Source organism: Eubalaena glacialis, chromosome 1, assembly GCF_028564815.1.
Source record: "Eubalaena glacialis isolate mEubGla1 chromosome 1, mEubGla1.1.hap2.+ XY, whole genome shotgun sequence".
Taxonomy (NCBI): domain Eukaryota; kingdom Metazoa; phylum Chordata; class Mammalia; order Artiodactyla; family Balaenidae; genus Eubalaena; species Eubalaena glacialis.
In genome coordinates, this window is record NC_083716.1 from 181,478,194 (window position 1) to 181,497,994 (window position 19,801).

Sequence of the window (19,801 nt, forward strand, 5' to 3'; positions counted from 1 at the left end):
AGGCCGGGCGAGAGGCGCGAGCGAGCGAGTAGAGACAGCGAGAGCGAGCGAGAGGTTCGGAGGGCGAGCGAGCGGGGTATGGACGGGCGGGAGCGCCACGGCCGCCCCCGGGCCGGCGCGAGGTAGAGCGGCATCCGGCTCGCGGGCCGCCGTTTGCCGGCCACGCCAGGAGCTCCCCTTTGCTGCCCGAGCCCAGACGAGAATCAAACGCGTGGTCCAGGAACAAAAGCGAAGCATCTTTCGACACAAACAACACTTTAAAAAGCTGCACGCACAGACACACACACACACCGGAGACCTACAACCACAGGCACGCACACTCGAGCGCGCGCACACACACTTACCACTCGCACAAACTTCTCGAGCGAAGAGCAATACACAGAAACGCTCCCTCCTCCCCCACCGCCCACCCCCTTCCACCACCCTTCTCTTTCCTTTTTTCCAAAAACAAGCCACCACCCTGCAAAGGACTGTCAGAACATTTGAGAACAAACGGGACCTAAAAAAACAGACCCTTTGCGTGGATTATATTATATATAAAATGCTCCAAGTCCTGCTTGATATCTACTTACAATAAGACTTTTTTTTCCTATAAAAGGAAGCATCAAAAAAGGCCGAAGGTGAGAAATTAAACTGGAAGTCTAGTGACAGTTTCTCTGTATCTCATAACATCTGTATAAATAGGGTTCAAAAGATTGTGTTCTCTTTTATTTTCTTGTAAATGTTCATTCGAATAGAGTTTTTTTGGTGAATTCCTGAAATTCAGGGAGCTTTTTGTTTTTAATTTTCTGATGCACTTTGTGAAAGTCAGTATATATGTAAAAGATATTTAAAATGTTGAGTTATCATTTCACTCACAAACACGTAAGTTAAGGTCATCTAAAGAAATTAAATGCGTTTATCTGTATGAAGAAAATCTTGACATCATATTTTCACTTTGGTATTATTAAAGGACTCTGAACAATACACTTTCTTTTTTTTTTTGATCCTGTTACCCCCTCAATAACCTTTAAGTGGGCCGACTTTTTTTTGTTGGGAAAAATTCCCTTAATGTTAGTTTTAGGTGATGTAAGGTTTATGTGAGTTATAAAAGCGATACGTTTTTGAGAAGTGAGAATTATTTATTTGTATATTAACAGCGTAAATTAAATTAGGTTATAAGAAGGTGCAGTTGTATTACTAAACGAGAGAGCTCTCAAAAGGTGACATTTTAAAACTCTGGAGCCCCTTCAAAAAAGCAAAGGTCCTTGGCAGCTTTAACTGGGGAGGTGCCTACCCCTCCCGGAGGGATCAGACGAAACTCCAGTGGGTTTGTTTGTTTTTAAAAAGCGATTTTAAAACAATCTGTGAAAGGAAAAAGCTTTTTAAAAGAAGTCGTAGCTCCCAAGACCCTCTACGTTGGGAGGTGACTCAGGGGAATAAATCGCTAGAGTCAATACCCCGGAAAAGACATTTCATGCCTAAATGAAAATCTTGTTAAATGTTATTAATTTTGACTTAGAGCACACAGCAGCCCCCTGTGCCTTGTATTCCCTTATTAGGGATTCATGTCTTATCAAATATCTAATTAATCTCCTAGACATCATTTGTTCTGGCCAACTTTATCTCAGCTGGTCCACGGGGAAAACTCCAAATATTCTCCGTGACAAAGCTCCCTTGAAGATCTTTTTAATTGTCTAAATTAACTGCACCAAATTTGCATGTCAAACGGTAAAGGGCAACCTGAGATAAAATGTAAACGTTTTAAAAGCCCCCAAACTAAGCACTTGATTTGATAACTAGGCTTTTTAATGTTATGGAAGACAACTGCTCCTTTCCTTTTCAAAGACGGCTGATCTATGCAAATAGTGAATTGGAAATGCCTAGGTCCCCGCGCCGTCAAATGGCCCTCGCAGGTTATTTGAATATCAGTGGCGCTGCTTCTGAAAAGGTTCAAGGATGCTCTCTGACTTCTTTGTGATTACTCAGTGCGGCGTCTTATTCTGAAGAAAAAAAACTCAGGAATAATTAAAGGCTGGGATCAGGCCTGGGAACACATTTGGGACAGGAATCTCATTTAGACAGTCTCTTTCAAAATAAGGCACAGTTAAATTGACCAGAAGGCAATTATTGAAATGAAAATTATTTTCACTCTCTTTGTCTTCTGACCACCAACTTAACAGCCCCAGTTTAAAAGAGAGGGAGAAGAGAGGGAGAGACGAAAAGAAAATTGGTAAATGAGATAATTTCCCAATTCGAAAAAATGTTAGTTTAGAAAATAAAGTACATATTTACAGAATAAAAATATTTCTGAAAAGCTCCCCACACAATAGGAAATGCAAGTAAAGTCAGCCCCAGTGGGGGGGAATTTTTTATTATTATTATTACTGTCTTGGGAACTTGACTGAATGTTTTTATTTTTAGGGGGGAAAAATAAATTGTTGTTATTAATAGTCAACAAAATTTTTCTCGCAAACTGCAGTGAAAAGCCAATTAGCAAAGTAGCGATAAAACGTACAGCGAAGGTCCCCAGAGGGGCGTTTGCAGCGTGGCGCTGGGTGGCTTCTTCCCGCTCCTCCTTCTTGCTGTCCCCGCAGCCTCGGCTGCCCCTCTCTTCCTCGAGTGTTTCTTTGCTTTGGCCATTTTCGCCCCCCACTCAAACAGTTTATCACCGGGCGCCCCAGCCCACACTCCTCGCGCCTCTGGTCCAGGTCTGGCCTGGAGCAGCTGGCCAGGGGGACGTTCACTCTGGGGGCTCGGGGCCGAGGTGCTGGAGGCCGGGAGGGTGCCCGGCGTGTTTGGGGGCTGAGGGCGGGCGGCGCGGAGGTGAGGGTGTGGTGGGGTCTCCCGAGGAATGAGGGCGCCCGGGCGTCTGTCCCAGGCAGCTTTGTTTCTCGTGGATAATAAAAGCAGATCAAAGGGCCTGGCAGTGCAGGTCCCGCTCGCCGCGCGGCTCCCTCCGCAGCCCAGTGATCAAGGCCTCTGCGCGCTGCCTCTGCCCCGCGGGTCAGCCGACGTCCATCACCGCGGCTCCCGGGAACGGCGGGCGGCGGCCGGGCCCGAGCGTCCAGCCGGGGTGAGTGGTGGGGGGGGGGCAGAGCTCGCGGAACCTGCACGCGGAGGGAGCGGACCCCTGCCCCCAGCCGAAACCAGCAGGCAAAGCAGACCCCCGCCCTCCTACCCAACCCCCAGCCCCCGGGGGCTCTGGGGGCGCGGGGATACCTTGACTTGAGCGGGCAGCCACCCGCTGCGGCCGAGCAAATTGGAGAGGGCGTGCGTGGGAGGAGAGCCCACGAACCCTGGAGGAGTTCAGTCTCCACCCGAGGTGGAGCCGCGTCTCCCCTGGGCCACCTGGGGGCTACGGGGCCCGGGCCGCTCTGGCTCCTGGGCCCGGGAGAAATGGGAGGCCGCGGCCAGGGGTCGGGGCGCAGACGGGGGCTGCTGCTCGGAGGCCGGTGTGGGGCGAGGGGCGCAGACAGGGGTCCTGAGTCCGCTCAGGCCCGGGTGAGGGGAAATGCGATTTCGTTTCAGCCGGTTTCTCCCAGCGTTTCCTGTGCTGTAGCTTCCTGCATAGTAGAGGAAGGAAGACCAAGTTTTCCTCGGCTCTTCGCCTAGCCAGCGCCGATCCACACCCTCCCCCGGCGATTTCCTTTTCTGGCTTTACATTTTCCCCCTCGGAGTGAATTGGATCCTACCTGATGAAGGGGGAAAAAAAGAAAGAAAAAAGAAAGAAAGATTTTTCTCTCCTCAAGGAGGGAAAACAGCATTATTTTGACGCGATTAGATGGTGCACCTGAGCGGCTTGTCTGGACATTCCGTCAAATCGTTATAAGTCGTGTAAAATTGAATTTCTTTTTATTCAGATGGAAACTTTATTTATTTTAACTCTAATCTTATTTGCATCTATTATCTATTCACCAAGGCTCTCTCCCACTACAAAAATGCAGATGAAGTAAATCTTACATAAATCCCGCCCATTTGTGTAATTGGTATACTAAGTGTTTATTTTAAGTGAGAATAATTTAGCTACAAATTTTCTTAAGGAATAACATTCTTAACACATTAAAAAAACTGAAAACTCTGATTTGCTTTTATGTTTGACAGTCGCTCTTGATTCCCTTAAGAGGAGCTTGGCGAGTGCGGCTCGCTGGCGCCATCTAGAGCTCCGGGCCGGGAAGGCCGCGCTGTCCGCCCTTGCTCGCCGCTTCGAGCGCGGGGAGTCGGCGTTTGCCGCGAGCTGCAGCAACCCAGCGAATCGAGCAAAGAAAAGCGAGTTTTTGTGCTTCGTGGGGGACAAGCCCCGCTACTGGGCGGCACTGCTTAGTAATGGCCGGTATTACTGCTCCCAGGCAAAGGAAGTCTTTTCTGGAACTTGCTAACTGAAAATCCAAACAAAACAATATAACGCCCTGCTTGGCCCTAGTCTTAGAATTGGCGCATTTAACATTTCCTTCAAGGCAACTTCAGGGTCTTCCAACTTGGAGTTGAGCACGCTGGGCGCTGTCGGCGGCGACGTGGACCCCGGCATGGGGACCCGGCCGTGGTTGCAGCGCCCCCGCGCTCTTCCCCCAACTACCAGAATCCGAAGGCTCCCGGTCGGCGGGACCCACGTGGGTTATCTGGGACCGACCGAACCAAGCTGATTAAACCAGGCAAGCAGACCGTCCCAGGTCCCCAGGCCCCCCTGTGAAGGGGAGGGAAGCGAGGGACCCGCAGTTTTCTCCAGCCCGGACCCGGGGATGGCCGAAGCAGCCTCCTGCCTTGCCTCTTGTCCTCCAGGCGCCATCCCGCCCGAGTCGGGTGCTGGGGGCTGCTGGGCAGGCCCGGGGCCCGGCGGGGCGCGCAGGGCCCCCTAGGGCTGCCAGAAGTCCCGAAACCCCTGACCCCAGACCCTTGCGAAGGGTCCGCACTCCCTGTCGGCGCAAACTGACCCCTTTGGCCCCCACCTTTTCCCTTTGAAACCCAAATCTAAAATCGGATAACACTTGGGGGCGTTGACCAATTTTCTCTCCACTCTGTGCCTCGCCCTCCTCCCGCCGCCCCTTTCCCTCCTCTTCCTAGTCCACTACCCAGCCCCTCGTCTTCAGACGTCGTGCAGTGGCTTCTTCCCCTCCTTTCTTGTCCCCCACCCTCCCCGCACGTTTATTGTATTTTAATCTTGAAAGCTACACCTCCAAATCCCGCGCCAGAGGCCGCAGAGGCGCCGGAGCCCGCAGCAGCTAGAGCCGGCCCAGGCGCTGGGGCGCCGGGCTCCCCGATCTCGCGCCAGGGAAACGCCGTGCGTTTCCGGGAACTCGCAGCCACCTTTGCAGCCGGTAACTCGGCTGGGTTTGTATTTGCTGTTTTAATACAAACCCCGCCGCACTGCCTGTTTCAAAGATGTGCTAATTACTACTTGGATAGCAGGGCGCAAAGTCCTTGTCCATTTCCCAGTACAAAGTAGGTTGCTAGAAAATTTGAAATTGCCTTTCAGCCTAAAGCTGCCTTACCTGAATGTCATAATTACAGTAATTATGTACATCCAAATTACATGCTAATTAAATTAGAATCAAATCGTTCTAAATCGAAATCAAATGAGGTAGTGAAGAATTAATCAATGACAACATAAATAGAGAGCTTCCTTCAGAGATATTTATTGTAACGATCCAAGGAGGGATTTGATCTGAAAAAGTCACCTGTTTATTTACTTTCAAATTAGTAATCAGTTATTATCACTTCTCCATAATTTTAACCGTTCGGGGTTATTTACCCCCACCCTTTCCAGACGCTGGAGTTTATAGAAATATGTATGAGGTAAATACATACAGACATGCCTACCCTATATGTTATTGATATAAATATATACAGTGTGTTTGCAACTCCAGTTAAGGGGAAGGTTTCAGTAGGTCCGTGGAAACATGGTCTGTCAGGGCCTGTTCTCAGGGACCCGGGAAAGAAAAACAAGGTTTAAGATTTTCCAAGACCCTTGTACTCTCTTCCTTTGGAATTCATACCAGGGATTTTGCATTGTTTTGCAAACATCTAACCGTTTCAGGGTGATTCATTTATAAAAGAAATGCAAAGTGATGTGTTGTCCCCCCGCCCCCCTCCTCGGCAACCCCGATTTGTTTTCTGCTTGCAGATTGTTGGCGAGAGTCAACATTTTCACTTTTGCCCCAGGAGCGAGAGATTAGCAGCGGCGTCCTAAAGCGCCCTCTTCACCTGTGGAGCCCGAGAGACGAGAGAAATTCGCTCGCTTTCCTAACTAGTGAAGGCAAGTCCGCCCTCTGACCTGCGTAGGCGAAACGCGCTGGAGGCCGGGCGAGCTTAGGCTGGAACTGGCAGGCGAGAGCGCGCGGCGGCCCGGGAGTGCTGGTCCCCAGGGCGCAGCTCCCGTGGTCCGCAGCCTGGAATTTCTTCTGAGTGGGCCACTGGCAGGGTCGGGGGGGGGAGGGGGACCCTTGCCGCGAGCTAGCCCGCATCCTTTCCCGTTACACTTTGTCGGTGGGGAGTCCAGCGGCCTCCTCGCACGGGAGGCGCATATTCTAGGAGGGAGACGCGCCCCCTAATTCTCAGGCTTTCATCTGGGTTTGAGGTATGTTCAGAAGGTTGCCAGGCGCGCGTCTAGAAGGAAAGCACCACCGTACGCAGGGGTGGAGTCGCCTGTGGGGATGGGAAGGGGCACGCCAGCCCGGGACTCACTCCAGCCCCCTTCCGGCCTCCGGTCTAAGGCGAGGTCCTTGGAAGCCTCGGTCCGGCCAGCACCCAAGCTGCTGGACCTCCACTTCTGACCACCCCCTCGGGAGGACCTTCGAACCGAAGGGACCGGGTTTTCTTCCGTGCCTACGAGTCGCGGAAAGGCGACTCACGGACAATTTGGGCCACAGTGTGCGTTTTCCATGACAAGCCGTTCCTGCGTTTCACCTCACGCCTCGCTTCATTATTACTGTTACATTCTGAGGGTGATGTTAAGTGTGGCGTGAAGGGAGGAGAAAGGGGGAAGGGCATGAGGATCTGCTTCCTTTTCTGTCAGCAGGAACGGGGTTTGAGGAGCTTCATCAGCTCTCAGTTGCCATGGCATTTCCCAAAACTTAAGAGTTCCCTCGGTCCTATTTGTTCCTCACAACTTTAAAAAAGCATTTCTCCTTTTTGATCCGAAAAACCCGCTCCCAAGGTCTGCAGCTATTGCATGCCTTTAGCTCTTTTCAAGAAGTGGTAACTATCAAGGTTTTCTTTTCAGAAAACCGAAATAAGATTTCTTAATACCCCTCAGCTACTGAAGCTAAAATGCAGCTTTCTTCCTGATCTTAAACACAGGGTGTGGAGGACGCGGCCTTGTTGAGCGGCCTCCACCTGCGTCTTGGCCGAGTGGTTGTTAGGTAAGGAGAGTGAAATGGCTCAGGTGAATTTGAAATCTTTGAGATTCAATGCTAAAACATAGTAAATATTTGGTGATTGAAACTGGGAAACGCCGAGCTCCCAACAGCGTGGACTGATGTGATTCACTATCAGCAAGCCATCTCATGGAAGAACAAGGAAGGTCTCTCCAAGCCTTTCAGATAAAAAGCTTTCTTCAGATTAAAACCGTATGATACAAAGTAAGATCTCCATTTCCTACTGCAAGGTAAGCAGACCTGCCGCTATGCTGCAGCAACCTCTGCCTATTTTGGCACATTTATTAGATGAAATTATGACTAACTTACCACATAGACATTCGGATAAACAAGTCCTAACCTAGTAACCTGATCGTGCCTGACCATTTGTAAATCGACAGCACCTCCTACAGGAATTAATTTGCTAGTGTTAAATTATGTTAAATGTTAGGCCAGGGAAAAGGGGAGGAGGGGACCCCAATAATGTCTCCCAAGTTGGCCGGTGCAGTGCCAGGCCGCTGGACAAATGTCACTAGGCACACCCAGGTTTCTTTAAAAGAATTTCTCTATTAAGGGTAAGAAGAATGACATATCACCAGACTTTTCCTGTGGTTTTCTAAAAAAAAAGTCACTGTTGGGGACTCTTGTTCTTGAATCATATTCATTACACTTGGAGGATTCTTTTTTGGCGTTCTTAGGGGAACCTCTACACATACAACTAGATATCCTTTTTATTATGAGGTTTATCTCTTTGGTTTTTACCTTGTATTTCAAAAGCAAAAGTATAATTAGATGCTTAACATTTTATTTTAAAAATCACTTTCAATTCCTTTTACTCTTATCATTAGAGTGTGCAGAACAAGTCAGGTGAGGCTCTTTAAAGCTATTTGTTACCATGTTATGATTGTATGTGAAAATGCCTCCCTTCAGTTTTTAAGATTGCCAAGTTGGAATGTTAGCCCCTTGGGGCTGTCTAGCATCCTTTGGTGACCAAGTCTGAAAGCCAAACAGCAAACCAACATTTCCTATAATTACATAGGAATTTTTCTCACCATTGGATAGATAAGAATGTTGGAGCTATTGGTATAGCTTCTCAATCTTAACGGTGAAGGATAAGTAAACCAGAGATTTGAAAAATTCTTTCAGCCACTTATAAAGTTAAAAGGGGACCACACTTTTGTGGAAGTCAAAGTGTTAAGAAATGATAATGTATTTAATTCATTTTAATTACAGGATGCATTTCAACATTTCTCTTCATGAACACTGTTGGTTCAGAAATCCTTTAAGGCAGTAAGTATTGCATAGGTTTTGACATTATAAAAATTATAAAGTCTAAAAAGGCATAAGATAGAAAATAATCAGTGCAACACTGATGAACTCAAGGTGTAAATTAGCGGTCTTTATCAATCTCAAATGCATGCTTTCTTTTTTTAAATGAAGAGGGAAAGGGATCTTTGAGGTGCACTGTTAAGTTATTGAAGAGTACCGTAGAAGGAATTCAAGTTCTCCCCTCCCAGCTCTCTTAAAAATGTAAATAATCGAAGGGTTGCTTATGCCTTTAGTTAGCTGCTTGTAAATCGGAGGACATCTCTGTGTGTGCATATACAATACAAAGATATATATACCAGACTACGCAGAGAGGTTTTACTTAATTCTTCTTTCAAACTTCTTTTCTATAAAATTTATGAAATTAGGACTGCCATTCTCAAAACCATCCAAACTAAGTGACATTTGTATTGTATTAAATAAGAAGTGTTTTTAAAATGTGGAACCCTGATAACAATACTTGTGTCCATGATGGTTAGTATATATTTTTTGGAATTGCATGTTACTTGTAATTTGAACTAAATGTTTTTTTCTATAGTTTTCCTTCACCATATGCTTTGAAACACAAGGGGAAACTTGCAGCTAAATTTAAACATACCTTATATACCTATACTTATGAAATATATCTAAATAGTTTACACTGGTTCATTTGTGACATTATGTGAATGCTTCACCTTTAGAAGTAAAATCTGTAATAGCTGAATGTCAGTAGTAGAAGGGCCATCTGTCCTAGGTAGAATAATGGTCCCTTAATGACACAGCAATCCCAATCCCTGGAACCTGTGAAGATGTTAGGTTACATGGCACAGGGGAATTAAGGTTGCAGATAGAATTAAGGTTGCTAATCAGTTGATTTTGAAATAGGGAGATTCTCCTGGTGGGCCCAATGTAATCACAAGGGTCCCAAAGAGTGGAAAACAATGCAGAATGTGAAAGTGTCAGAGTGATTAGATGTGAGAACTTGACTTTGTTAGCTTTGAAGATGGAAGAAGGGGCCAGGAGCCAAGGAATGCAGGCGGCCTCTAGAAGCTGCAACAGGCAAACAGATTTTCCCTAGAGCCTCCAGAACCAAACCTGCTGACACCTTGATTTTAGCCCAGTGAGACCCACTTCAGATTTCTGATCTCCAGAACTGTATTTGCATTAAGACTGAGGTTATTTGTTATGGCAGTATAGAAAATTAATACATCATCCAAATGTAAATAGCTTCTGACCCTAGAGCAAAACACCTGAAGAGAATTTAAAGTCTTAAAGAAATACTGACCAATCCATTACTTAATTCATAGCAGTGAATTTCTACAGTGATTACACTTGGCTTCAAGTAAATTCAAATCTTAAAACTAATAAATTTGAATTGAAAAAAAAAATTAAACTATACCCATTCATTGTACTGTCATTCTTTTAATGATGTTTCAGAACAAAGAAAATGTCACATGGTTACATGGGGTTTTTGTTTTAGTATAGGGCACAGGAAACATTAAAGAACAGAAAATATTTTTTACAGCCCCAAAACAGATCACTTACAAATATTTGCCAAGTTCATTCTTATGGGATTCATGTAGTTTTGTACTTGATATAACAGTTTACAGAGATGAAAAATTAAAATAGAGCTTTTTTATTAGAAAGACAATAGTACATAATTTAGCCCTTGCTAAAGGTATTCAAGAAGGAAGTGGAGATATTTTTATTTCCAGGTCCAAGTCACATACAAGTCTCTCTTTATTCTCTACTTCTCCATTCTCTTTGCATCACTCTAGTATGCCTATCATCTCCTGATAATGCTCCGTGCATTTTCCCTCCTCTGTATCTATCTGTGCCATGGCTTCTGGTGTCGTTTCTCCTGTCCCACTCTTCACTGGGACTTCGCCGTGGCCGTTTTCTCATTTCTCTTGGCTTGTAACCACCATGACTTCTGCTTCGGCTTCTCCTGCTCCTCTCATTTCTTCCAGATCCGCTCTCCTCTGGACTCTGGTTATGGTTTCTGGGCTTTCTGTCAGAATCAGAATGGCTCCATTTGCTCTTCTCCCCAGAACTCTCTTGTTTTAAAAACCTAGGCTTTTCCTTGTTACTGTGACTGCTAGAACGTTCTTCATCAAGTTTTCTCTTCTTAGACTTGTCCGTCTCTTCAGAACCACTGTTGTAATTCCCTGAACGCTTGTTTTTCTTTCTTTTCTTCTTCTGTATTTTTTTTTCTTTGTTGTCACTGTCACTGCTGCTTTCTGAAGTGTCACCAGAGGAGGAAGACGAAGAGGAGGAGGATTTGTTTTTATGTTTTTTGTGTTTACTTCTGCTCTTCTGAAGCTTTTTCTTTTTTCTATCTTTTCTCCTTTTCTTTTTTTTCTTCTCAAGTCGATCCAATTTCCTGTTATTGGGAAAAAACAGTGACAGGCTATGTAAAAACAGTCCTTTCACCGACAAATATAAAATTTTGAATAGACAATATAGTTTCTTAGAAGCTATTAAAAGTGGTATTCAAATACAAATACATTCTTTACTTTTATTAAATGACAAATCATTTTCTTCCCTTTATTCAAGTCACATATACTATAAGTTTAAATTTAAAAATGCATTAACTGTCTCAGTATACTTTCCTCAATAGTAATGACTATTAAAAAAAATTCTTACTGAATCAGAATTGGAAATTATATAGTACCCTAAATAAATGGTCATCCTGGCATAAAGAAAAGTTTGTAACATTAGCTGGACCAACTGCAAACTGAAATATAAAGCTCTAATCAGATGAAACATTAATTTTATGTATGTACTATTTTAAATATGGAAATACTCATCAACATTACACTATCAAATTTCAAGGGCATTTTCTCCAGAAAGTCTGAATAAGTATAATACATTTTACATTTTTTTAGTAATCTATTTTAGTTACATAAAATAAAATAATCACATATTAGTTTTCAACAATTGTTTAGACTTATAAATAAATAATTAGGACAATTCTATTACGGCATTCTGAATTTCTAAAGAGTATTTCACATTCTCAGAAGAGTAACTTGTTTATATGATATGTCTGAGTTACTCTGAAATAAAAATGTCTTCACTGGATCCTGCCAGCCATTCTCAAGACTCTGCATACTGAAACATCATGAGCTCCCTCTATTGGACTCAGCAGACATTTCTTGGATTCTTTAATCCAGAGGTAGTCTGTTTAACACGATTCATACTGACTTTAAATTTAAGCATTTTTCAGCATTCCTCATAGAATTGTACAAAATGTAAGAAGAGTAATACATGGCCCACAATTTTCTAAGAACAAACCGTATGCAAAGATATATACAAATTTACTATGAAAACTAAAACCTACAAATAAATCTATTTCCAAATTAAATGTTCTGAAAAGTGCAGTGACTTTGCGGTATAAACCGAGTATATAATCTTACATTCATTTTCATATTACTGAAAGAAAGACAAAATTGTACTACTACAGCTGAAGAATAAATCAATAAATGAATGTGATACATGGTTTTAAGTACCTTAAACTTAGGATCAGAGTTGAATAGGACACTAAGATGAAACATAAGAAAAAATGTAGTTGAATTCATTAAACAGACACTTTTTAATCACCTGAGAAGTTTCTGTTTTTGTTTGGTTGTTAGTGACTTTAAAAATTCGACTTCTGGATCTTCTTCACCCTCACTTGCAACATATTCCTAAGTCAACAAAGACATCATTAAATTGCTAGATCACAAGACAAGTTAGTTATCAGACAGGAAAGGAAACGTTTACAAATAAGAAATTTTATATTAGGGACATACTGTAGATGAGTATGACATTTTGGATTGGAAAGTGGAATTAAAAAATTTTTGTAGTCTACCTGCCAAGGAGGATCATAATGCCCTAAGAGGTTAAGACGACTGCTTTGCCACCATTAACAAACTTTATCAGGAGAGGACGACAGAGAAGCATAGACAAAATGTTTATAGCATGGCTTCTACTCGCTCAATTTTCTTTTTAATTTAATGGAACATAAAAACCAGGAAGATCATGAACTTTAGGGGAAGGTCAAAACATCCACAATTTTTGCCTTTACAAATTCAACAGTACATTATCAAATATATTAAACAGTACAAATACATGATATATACGTTATACGTACAATCCCTAGCAGTGTTTGAGAAGGAATGTGACTCTTTCAGAGCAGCACAAGTTTATGCCAGTGGGAGTCTGGGTTTTAGTCTCAGCTCTGTCTCTAAAAAGCCACATGATCTCAGGGAAATCACTTAACTTCTGTGGGCTCCAGTTTCCTCATTAAATGAAATACATGGTTTGTATTAGAACATCTGCATTTAACCCTTTAAACTCAACCATTTTCTGGATCTATGTACACTTTAATCAAGTAACTGTTTAAAATATTTTCCATATTTTTTAGGGGTTTGCTTTTATACACTTCTTCCCATTGGTTCTGTTTAATGTCACTTCATGGGTAAGTTAGCAGGAAGGAAAAAGTAACAACCTTATCACCAGATCAGTTAGATATTTTATCCACATAAACCCAGAGGAGCAGTTTCGTTTATTAAAATATAGGTTTAAAAACAATTTCTCATTTAGGTTAAAATAATAAAGAAGCAAAATCAAAATACGTTTTAGGCATTTTCTTTGCTCTAGCTTGCCTTCCTATGGATATATACATATTGGAAAACATTAAGTAGCAATTCACAAGCAATCACATTTAGATTTATAGACATTTTCAGTTTACTGATAAAAAGATCATTACCTGTGATGGATCATTTGCGGTCAAGTTTCTCCCCAGTACGTTTCGTTTCAGTGCAAACCCACTGTTTCTCATCTCCGCTATTAGCTCCGAGGGGTGCATCGATGGTCCTGTTCACAAAAATCACAGTTTGAATGTGTCATTTATATCTCTCTACCTTTTTCGGACTCCACAGTAGGAATGCAGCTGAAGCTTTGTTAAGTAAAATCACAGCTAAATCAACTCAATAATCTTCTGCTGAGCAAATAATCAGATATGATTTTCCAAAACAGCAGTCTGGAGATTCGGAATAGAAAATAATTGCATTTTTCTTACGTGCTAGGGGATTCTCTTATGTAACTTTGTCATATTGAAAAAGATACACGTAAGTGTTATCTGCTTGGTAGTTTTTAGTATAAAATCAAAGCAAAATGATAAAAGACTGTAATTAAACTTTTAATAGTTATTCTCTCAGTAAGAATTCAATTTGAAAGAGATACTTACACATATGCTATCGGTAACGATCAAGTACTTTAGTTAATCTTGCATATATACATTCCCAGAGTTTGAAACTTCTAGTCATTAGTTTGGAGTTGGTGACAAGCAATTTTAGGCTAGCTATAGGTGTGTATGTGTTATATTTTCTACAAGCTGTTGTTTCCACTTTTACAAAATCCCCAAACTTTTTGAAAAGTGAGCTTGTTTTTGGTCACATAATATGCTCTAAAGACAAACAATATGGACTAAACATAGATGTAATTAAAAATAAAAAGTTTTAAACATCTGCACCCTTCCCTCAAACATTATTACGTTTACATAAGATAGGAAAGATTCTTTCCTCCTTCTTTTGTATATTCCAGTTTCATTTTGTTTTCCCTGCAAGTAGCAAATAATGACAACATTTCATGGAAGCTTTTTAGTTTCTGGCCTAAATCATTACACTGGCTTAAAAGAACTATACTGGGCAATGTATCTGGAATACAGGGAAGAATAAGACAGTTCCTGCCAACAAGCAATTCGTAAGGGAGGGTGGGGGATAGAGAAACATTCAGAAACTGATACTCTAGTTTGTTGATTAAATACGTCATCTAATTTCTTTACCTTTTCCCTGATTTATTGGTCTTTTACTACTTATTTTGCATGCTCACCTACATGTTACCATAAAAAACCAAAAGGCAATAGGCAATATAATTCAAATCTGTTCTCTTGCCAATAGCATCTTTGGTAAAAAGTTTGATCAGACAAGTTCAGGTGTAGGTTAATAACTTTTATTGGACTCTCGGCTTTACCATTCTACTCATATTACCAAAAACAATTGAAAGTTGGCTATAGGTATTAGGGAGATAATTAGAAAAAACTGCCTATTACTGGTGTATGGGAAGTATTAATAATGTGATGCTTTAATTTACTGGGGGGAAAAAGCCTTATTTAACTGAAAACAAAACAAAAACATCATAAAGCACCATCTTTATTTCATTGATATTAATATTTCATTTTAAAACAACACTGGATTTTTGATTTGTTTTTTCTTTTATACAATTAATTTAATTTCCTGTGGATTACTTTAATGACTTCTAGAAAAATTATTCAATTTGGTTGATAATACTGATAATACAACGTTAAGTAAAAAACTGAATTTTGTAAATTCATTTTATTTATTTTTGGCTGCATTGGGTCTTTGTTGCTGCATGCGGGCTTTCTCTAGTTGTGGCGAGCGGGGGCTACTCTTCATTGTGGTGTGTGGGCTTCTCATTGCAGTGGCTTCTCTTGTTGCAGAGAGTGGGCTCTAGGTGCACGGGCTTCAGTAGTTGTGGCACGCGGACTCAGTAGTTGTGGCTCGCAGGCTCTAGAGCGCAGGCTCAGTAGTTGTGGCACACGGGCTTAGTCACTCCACGGCATGTGGGATCTTCCTGGACCAGGGATCAAACCTGTGTCCCCTGCACTGGCAGGCGAATTCTTAACCACTGCACCACCAGGGAAGTCCCAAAAATTGAACTTTAAATATTAGTACGGAGTGCCTCTAAATGGCATTGAAGTGCTAATATAATTAATAGCTTTAAATTAATTATAGAGTGTTTCACTTTGGTGGCTTCTCAAATTTCACATGTAGGAACCTAATTTTATAAAGTAGAAAATGTCTTTCCTGAAGTGTCAAAACTACATTTCCTTGTCAACAACTTTTTTAGATGTTCAATGAATTCAGAAAGCAAACATGCTAAGAATTAGGATAAAAACCACTCCAGTAAAGGGCTAAAGAGCTTGGCCATTATGATGAGAGGGTACTGATTTCATCAGTTTTCATCAAAAGATGGGTAATTTTAATAAAATGCTTTAGAAAACATGCTTTAAAATTTTTCATTACAGTACTTCTAACTACTTCAAGAAAATGATCTCTCCTTCCCCAGGCTGACAGAGATTATTCAGACTATAAAACAAACATTACTCTTCCATCATTTATATTTCTCCAAAATCTCAACTGAAATTTTGTAGTACATATGCTTAGCATATACTTCCACACTGTAAGACTCTAAACAATGTTTAGTGAAGTACCTAACAAATAGTAACTATTATTTTTGTCAGTAGCTATAAAACTTTTGTGATTATTACATATTTTTCACAAAAAATGCTCTTAATAGTAACATTTTTCAAAATCCAGTCTTATTCACTTCTTTTTGTACTTAAACTTTCTCCTCCTATCATCAAAACTTCTAGAAAGATATGACAAGTCAGGTTTAATTAAGATATATTCAGCAAGGTATCTTTATACTTTCATGTTACTGTGATAGTGGCTATGTAGAGTTAACCTGACAGAAATGACTCCAGCTCTCTGAGAACTCAAAATTTAATTGATATAATATCAATAAATTATATAGGTATGTTGAAGACAGATTTTACAATATGTTCAAATGCAAAATGACTACTTTTTTGGGATGCCTTTATAATTTAAATTACAGATGGAGCTGGGGTTGAGGAAGGTTTGGTTTGCTCTTAAATTTGCTATGGCAGAATGATTCTAGAGAACTCAGAAAAAGGGCATTTGTTTTAAAATGTAGATTTGTGAAGGCTCCTTTCTAGATCACTTCAGTCAGGCTGGGTTAAGCCTCCATAGCTTGAAAACCAGTGTTCCAACTTAGAAAAGTTGGTCCACTGAAGAAACTGTTTTCAACATTCATTAATTTTGCAAACTTTCTTTGCTGTGATGTGGGTAAGCACCAAAATACTAATTGTGACTATGGTATTCAGTTCTATGCCCTGATTAGACCCAGACTATTTTCTACTAGAAAAACAACATGAAGTCAATGTCACAGAAAAAATAAATTCTCAGAAGGCAAATTATGTCCTACGAAATTACGTTTGTAAAGGGTTTAATCTATTCATTAAGAGCATTCATTTTTATAGAACTAAGCAATAGAAGGTAAAAAATGTTCTGTAGTAAAATAGGTATTTTATCAGAGAATAATATAGGAGTCAAAAGAGCTGGCCGTGAGAAAGGCCCTGTCGCCGACTTCCCAATAAGAAGACAGCAGTCCCAGGTGAATCCCACAAATGGCACAGGAGGGAGACTAATGCTGAAGGCAGAGATATTCCTGTGTCTCACTGTTAGCCTGGGCCCATCTGCTCTTCCCAAGGACAGAGCTATCTTCCTTCCAAAGTTCACTGTTCCTTTCAAATGAAGCATTACCTGCTACAGTTTTATGGTATTTAGTGGGAAAGAGGACACTGAGTTACAGGTTAAGTATGGCTGTATTAGAAATACTTTCCCCTCCTTCCCCCAAATTTAATACACTAATTTAATTTATAGGATGCTACTGCTTCCTGAGACTAAAATTCTATTCCTCGAGTGAATATCATTTTGTTTGTGATGACAGTGGTGATTAATTATTTTCCTTCTCATTCTGTGTGTGTATTTTAACTTGATACAATGAAAAAATCTCAAACCTAGGGAGAATAAAGAGTTCTATATATTCATCACACAGCTTCAACAATTATCAATGTTTTGCCATCCTTGTTTTATTTATTACCTCCAGGGTTTTTTGTTTCTTTTTTGATAGAGTATTTTAAATAAAATTTCAGACATCACTTTGGTATATAAATCACTAATATGGGCTATTTCTTAAAAGTAAAGCCCTAACACCTTTGTTACACTTATTAATACTGACAGTTTTAAAATCCAGTCAACATTCAGATTTCCCCAGTTATCTCAAAAATATTTTTTTTTTTTACAGTTGGCTTGTTCACATTAGGATCCAAACAAGTTCCACACATTGCATTTGGTTTATGTATCTCTTAAGTCTCTCTCTCCCTCTCTACTTTTGAGGTACAAATGACACATATCTTAAATCTCTTTTAATCTAAAAAAATGTAGCCACTTTTCCTCCACTCCCCCCTTATTGCTATTCATTTGTTGAAGAAACTGGGTCATTTGTACTGTACAATTTCCCCCATTCTGGGTAGTGATGTCACTTAATATGTTTTTCTGGCACTTGTATTTACTGTAAATGAGCAGTTAGATCTAGAGGCTTATTATTAAATTATTTTGGTATTTTATAACACATACTTTGGGGGAATAATGGAAAGTTTTCTAAAGTTTGGATTCAGGAAAATGACACCTGAAAAAAACCACATTTTTGCTAATGAACTAGACTAAGGAAAAAAGGCTGAGACTTCAACCTGGTATGTTCTTGCTTTCATCATGTATTTATTGTAGTCATAGTAACAGTGATACAAACTTAAAAATGCGTGGGTTTGAAAATAAACCCCCAAACACATCACAAATAAATTATGATTCTTATTTCCATGAAAAGTGTGACATTTATTTCTTCCTTCTTTCTTACGGTTAAACTGACTATATATTGTGAAAAAGCCACTCCCTGTCACTAAATGTAAAACGGACACTTAGAAACACTAGTTACAGTACATGATCAAGAGGGAGAATTATCACAATTATCTTACATTTCTATTTGATTCCTAATATTACCTAACCTTTTTGCTTTAAAGAAAGCTTATAGAAAGTTACCTTAAAAAAAGACTGAAAAGGGGGGCACAGCATGCAGCACAAGTCCCAGGGAAAAAATGAACAAAGCTATTAATAAAGTGTGTGGGTGATTTTTATTTATATAGATGAGAATGTTTTATGTATGATTTTCTAAAGGTTATGCAAGAACCAATTGTACTGAATTGTAATAAAACTGCTCCATACTGAGAATTTTCCTGACACGTTGCCAGTTCATCTTAGTGGAGGCTGGAAACAATAAGGTTTCTTATTGCCCTTATCCTGAGTTCATACTGAAGAAAGCTAATTTGATCTCTATTAAGACATACAATGTAAAGGAAAAATTAAACATTTCATTTTTGTCTGTGTGTCTGGAAAATACAGCAAAGGCAGGGAAAGATGAAACTGCCCTTATTGTATGCTAGTGAAAAACACTTGATAAAAAACAACCTTGCCTTGCAGAATCAATAATGTTAAAGATATTTGAGTTATATTTGATTATGTCTTTACACTTATATTTTCAACTTAACTTACATGCAGGTATTTTACTGATGATACAACTATCACTAAATAATAAAGTGAATAAAGATAATAAAGTGAATTCATAGTCCTAGAGGACTAAGAAAAATCATTTGTGTTGTGATGAACATGAAGTATTAGAAGTCAGCACTATGTTTTAAAGAAGTTATGAGAATATGAACGCTCTTGAAAAGTTGTGCATCCATGAACCTCAAAAAGAGTATGTTGAGTCAAAGAAGTCAGACACAGAAGAACACATACTGTATGATTCCATTTATATGAAGTTCATGAACAGGTAAAAGTAATATACGGGATTAGAAATGAGAGTAGTAGTTGTAGGTGGAGGAGTCCAACTGGAAGGGGATAGAAGGGTATTTACCAGGGTGACAGCAATGCTCTATGCTCTGTATCTTGTCAGAAACATTGGTTACATGGGTGCATACATTTGTCAAACTCAATCTACACTTTAGACCACTGCATTTTACTTAAAAATATATTAAATCAGTCAACAGTAATTACTGAATGACTGAGTTACTATAGACTCTCACTACATTTCTATACTAGATCTCTCTCAAACTATGGAGAGAGCCCTGCATAGGGAATTTCAACTTATTCTTCCCTAGTATATAACATAGAAAGTGATTTTACAAATCAATATGTATTATTGAGGGCTTATTATTTTATCTCACTAGGTACTTGAGAAATAAAGAATGGAGAACTTGGTTTTTGCCTTCAAGCTTATAATCTTTTTTGGGAAAATTAGTTAATATAAAAGAATAGGAAAAATATAAATTGTAAATTTGTGTTATAAGATATATTCAGAGAATAAGATGATAAACAGTGATGTTTAGTATAGTTAGCAAAGCCTAACTCTTCAGCCACTCACTAAACTATTATTTACTAAGCATGTGCATTGTGGAAAGCACT

The 19,801-nt window shown here is 40.4% G+C and overlaps 1 protein-coding gene across 1 annotated transcript in view; it reads right to left on the bottom strand.

Annotated features, from left to right (window-relative positions):
- Positions 1-10,073: 10,073 nt before the first annotated feature.
- CIR1 (corepressor interacting with RBPJ, CIR1) overlaps positions 10,074-19,801 on the bottom strand; it is a 38,529-nt gene continuing 28,801 nt past the window's right edge. Inside the window, exons 8-10 of the mRNA XM_061185146.1 lie at positions 13,387-13,493; positions 12,237-12,322; positions 10,074-11,019 (exon numbers count right to left, since the gene is read on the bottom strand). Coding sequence (XP_061041129.1) covers positions 10,377-11,019; positions 12,237-12,322; positions 13,387-13,493 — 836 coding nt within the window. The 3' untranslated portion in view covers positions 10,074-10,376. The remainder of the gene's footprint in view (positions 11,020-12,236; positions 12,323-13,386; positions 13,494-19,801) is intronic.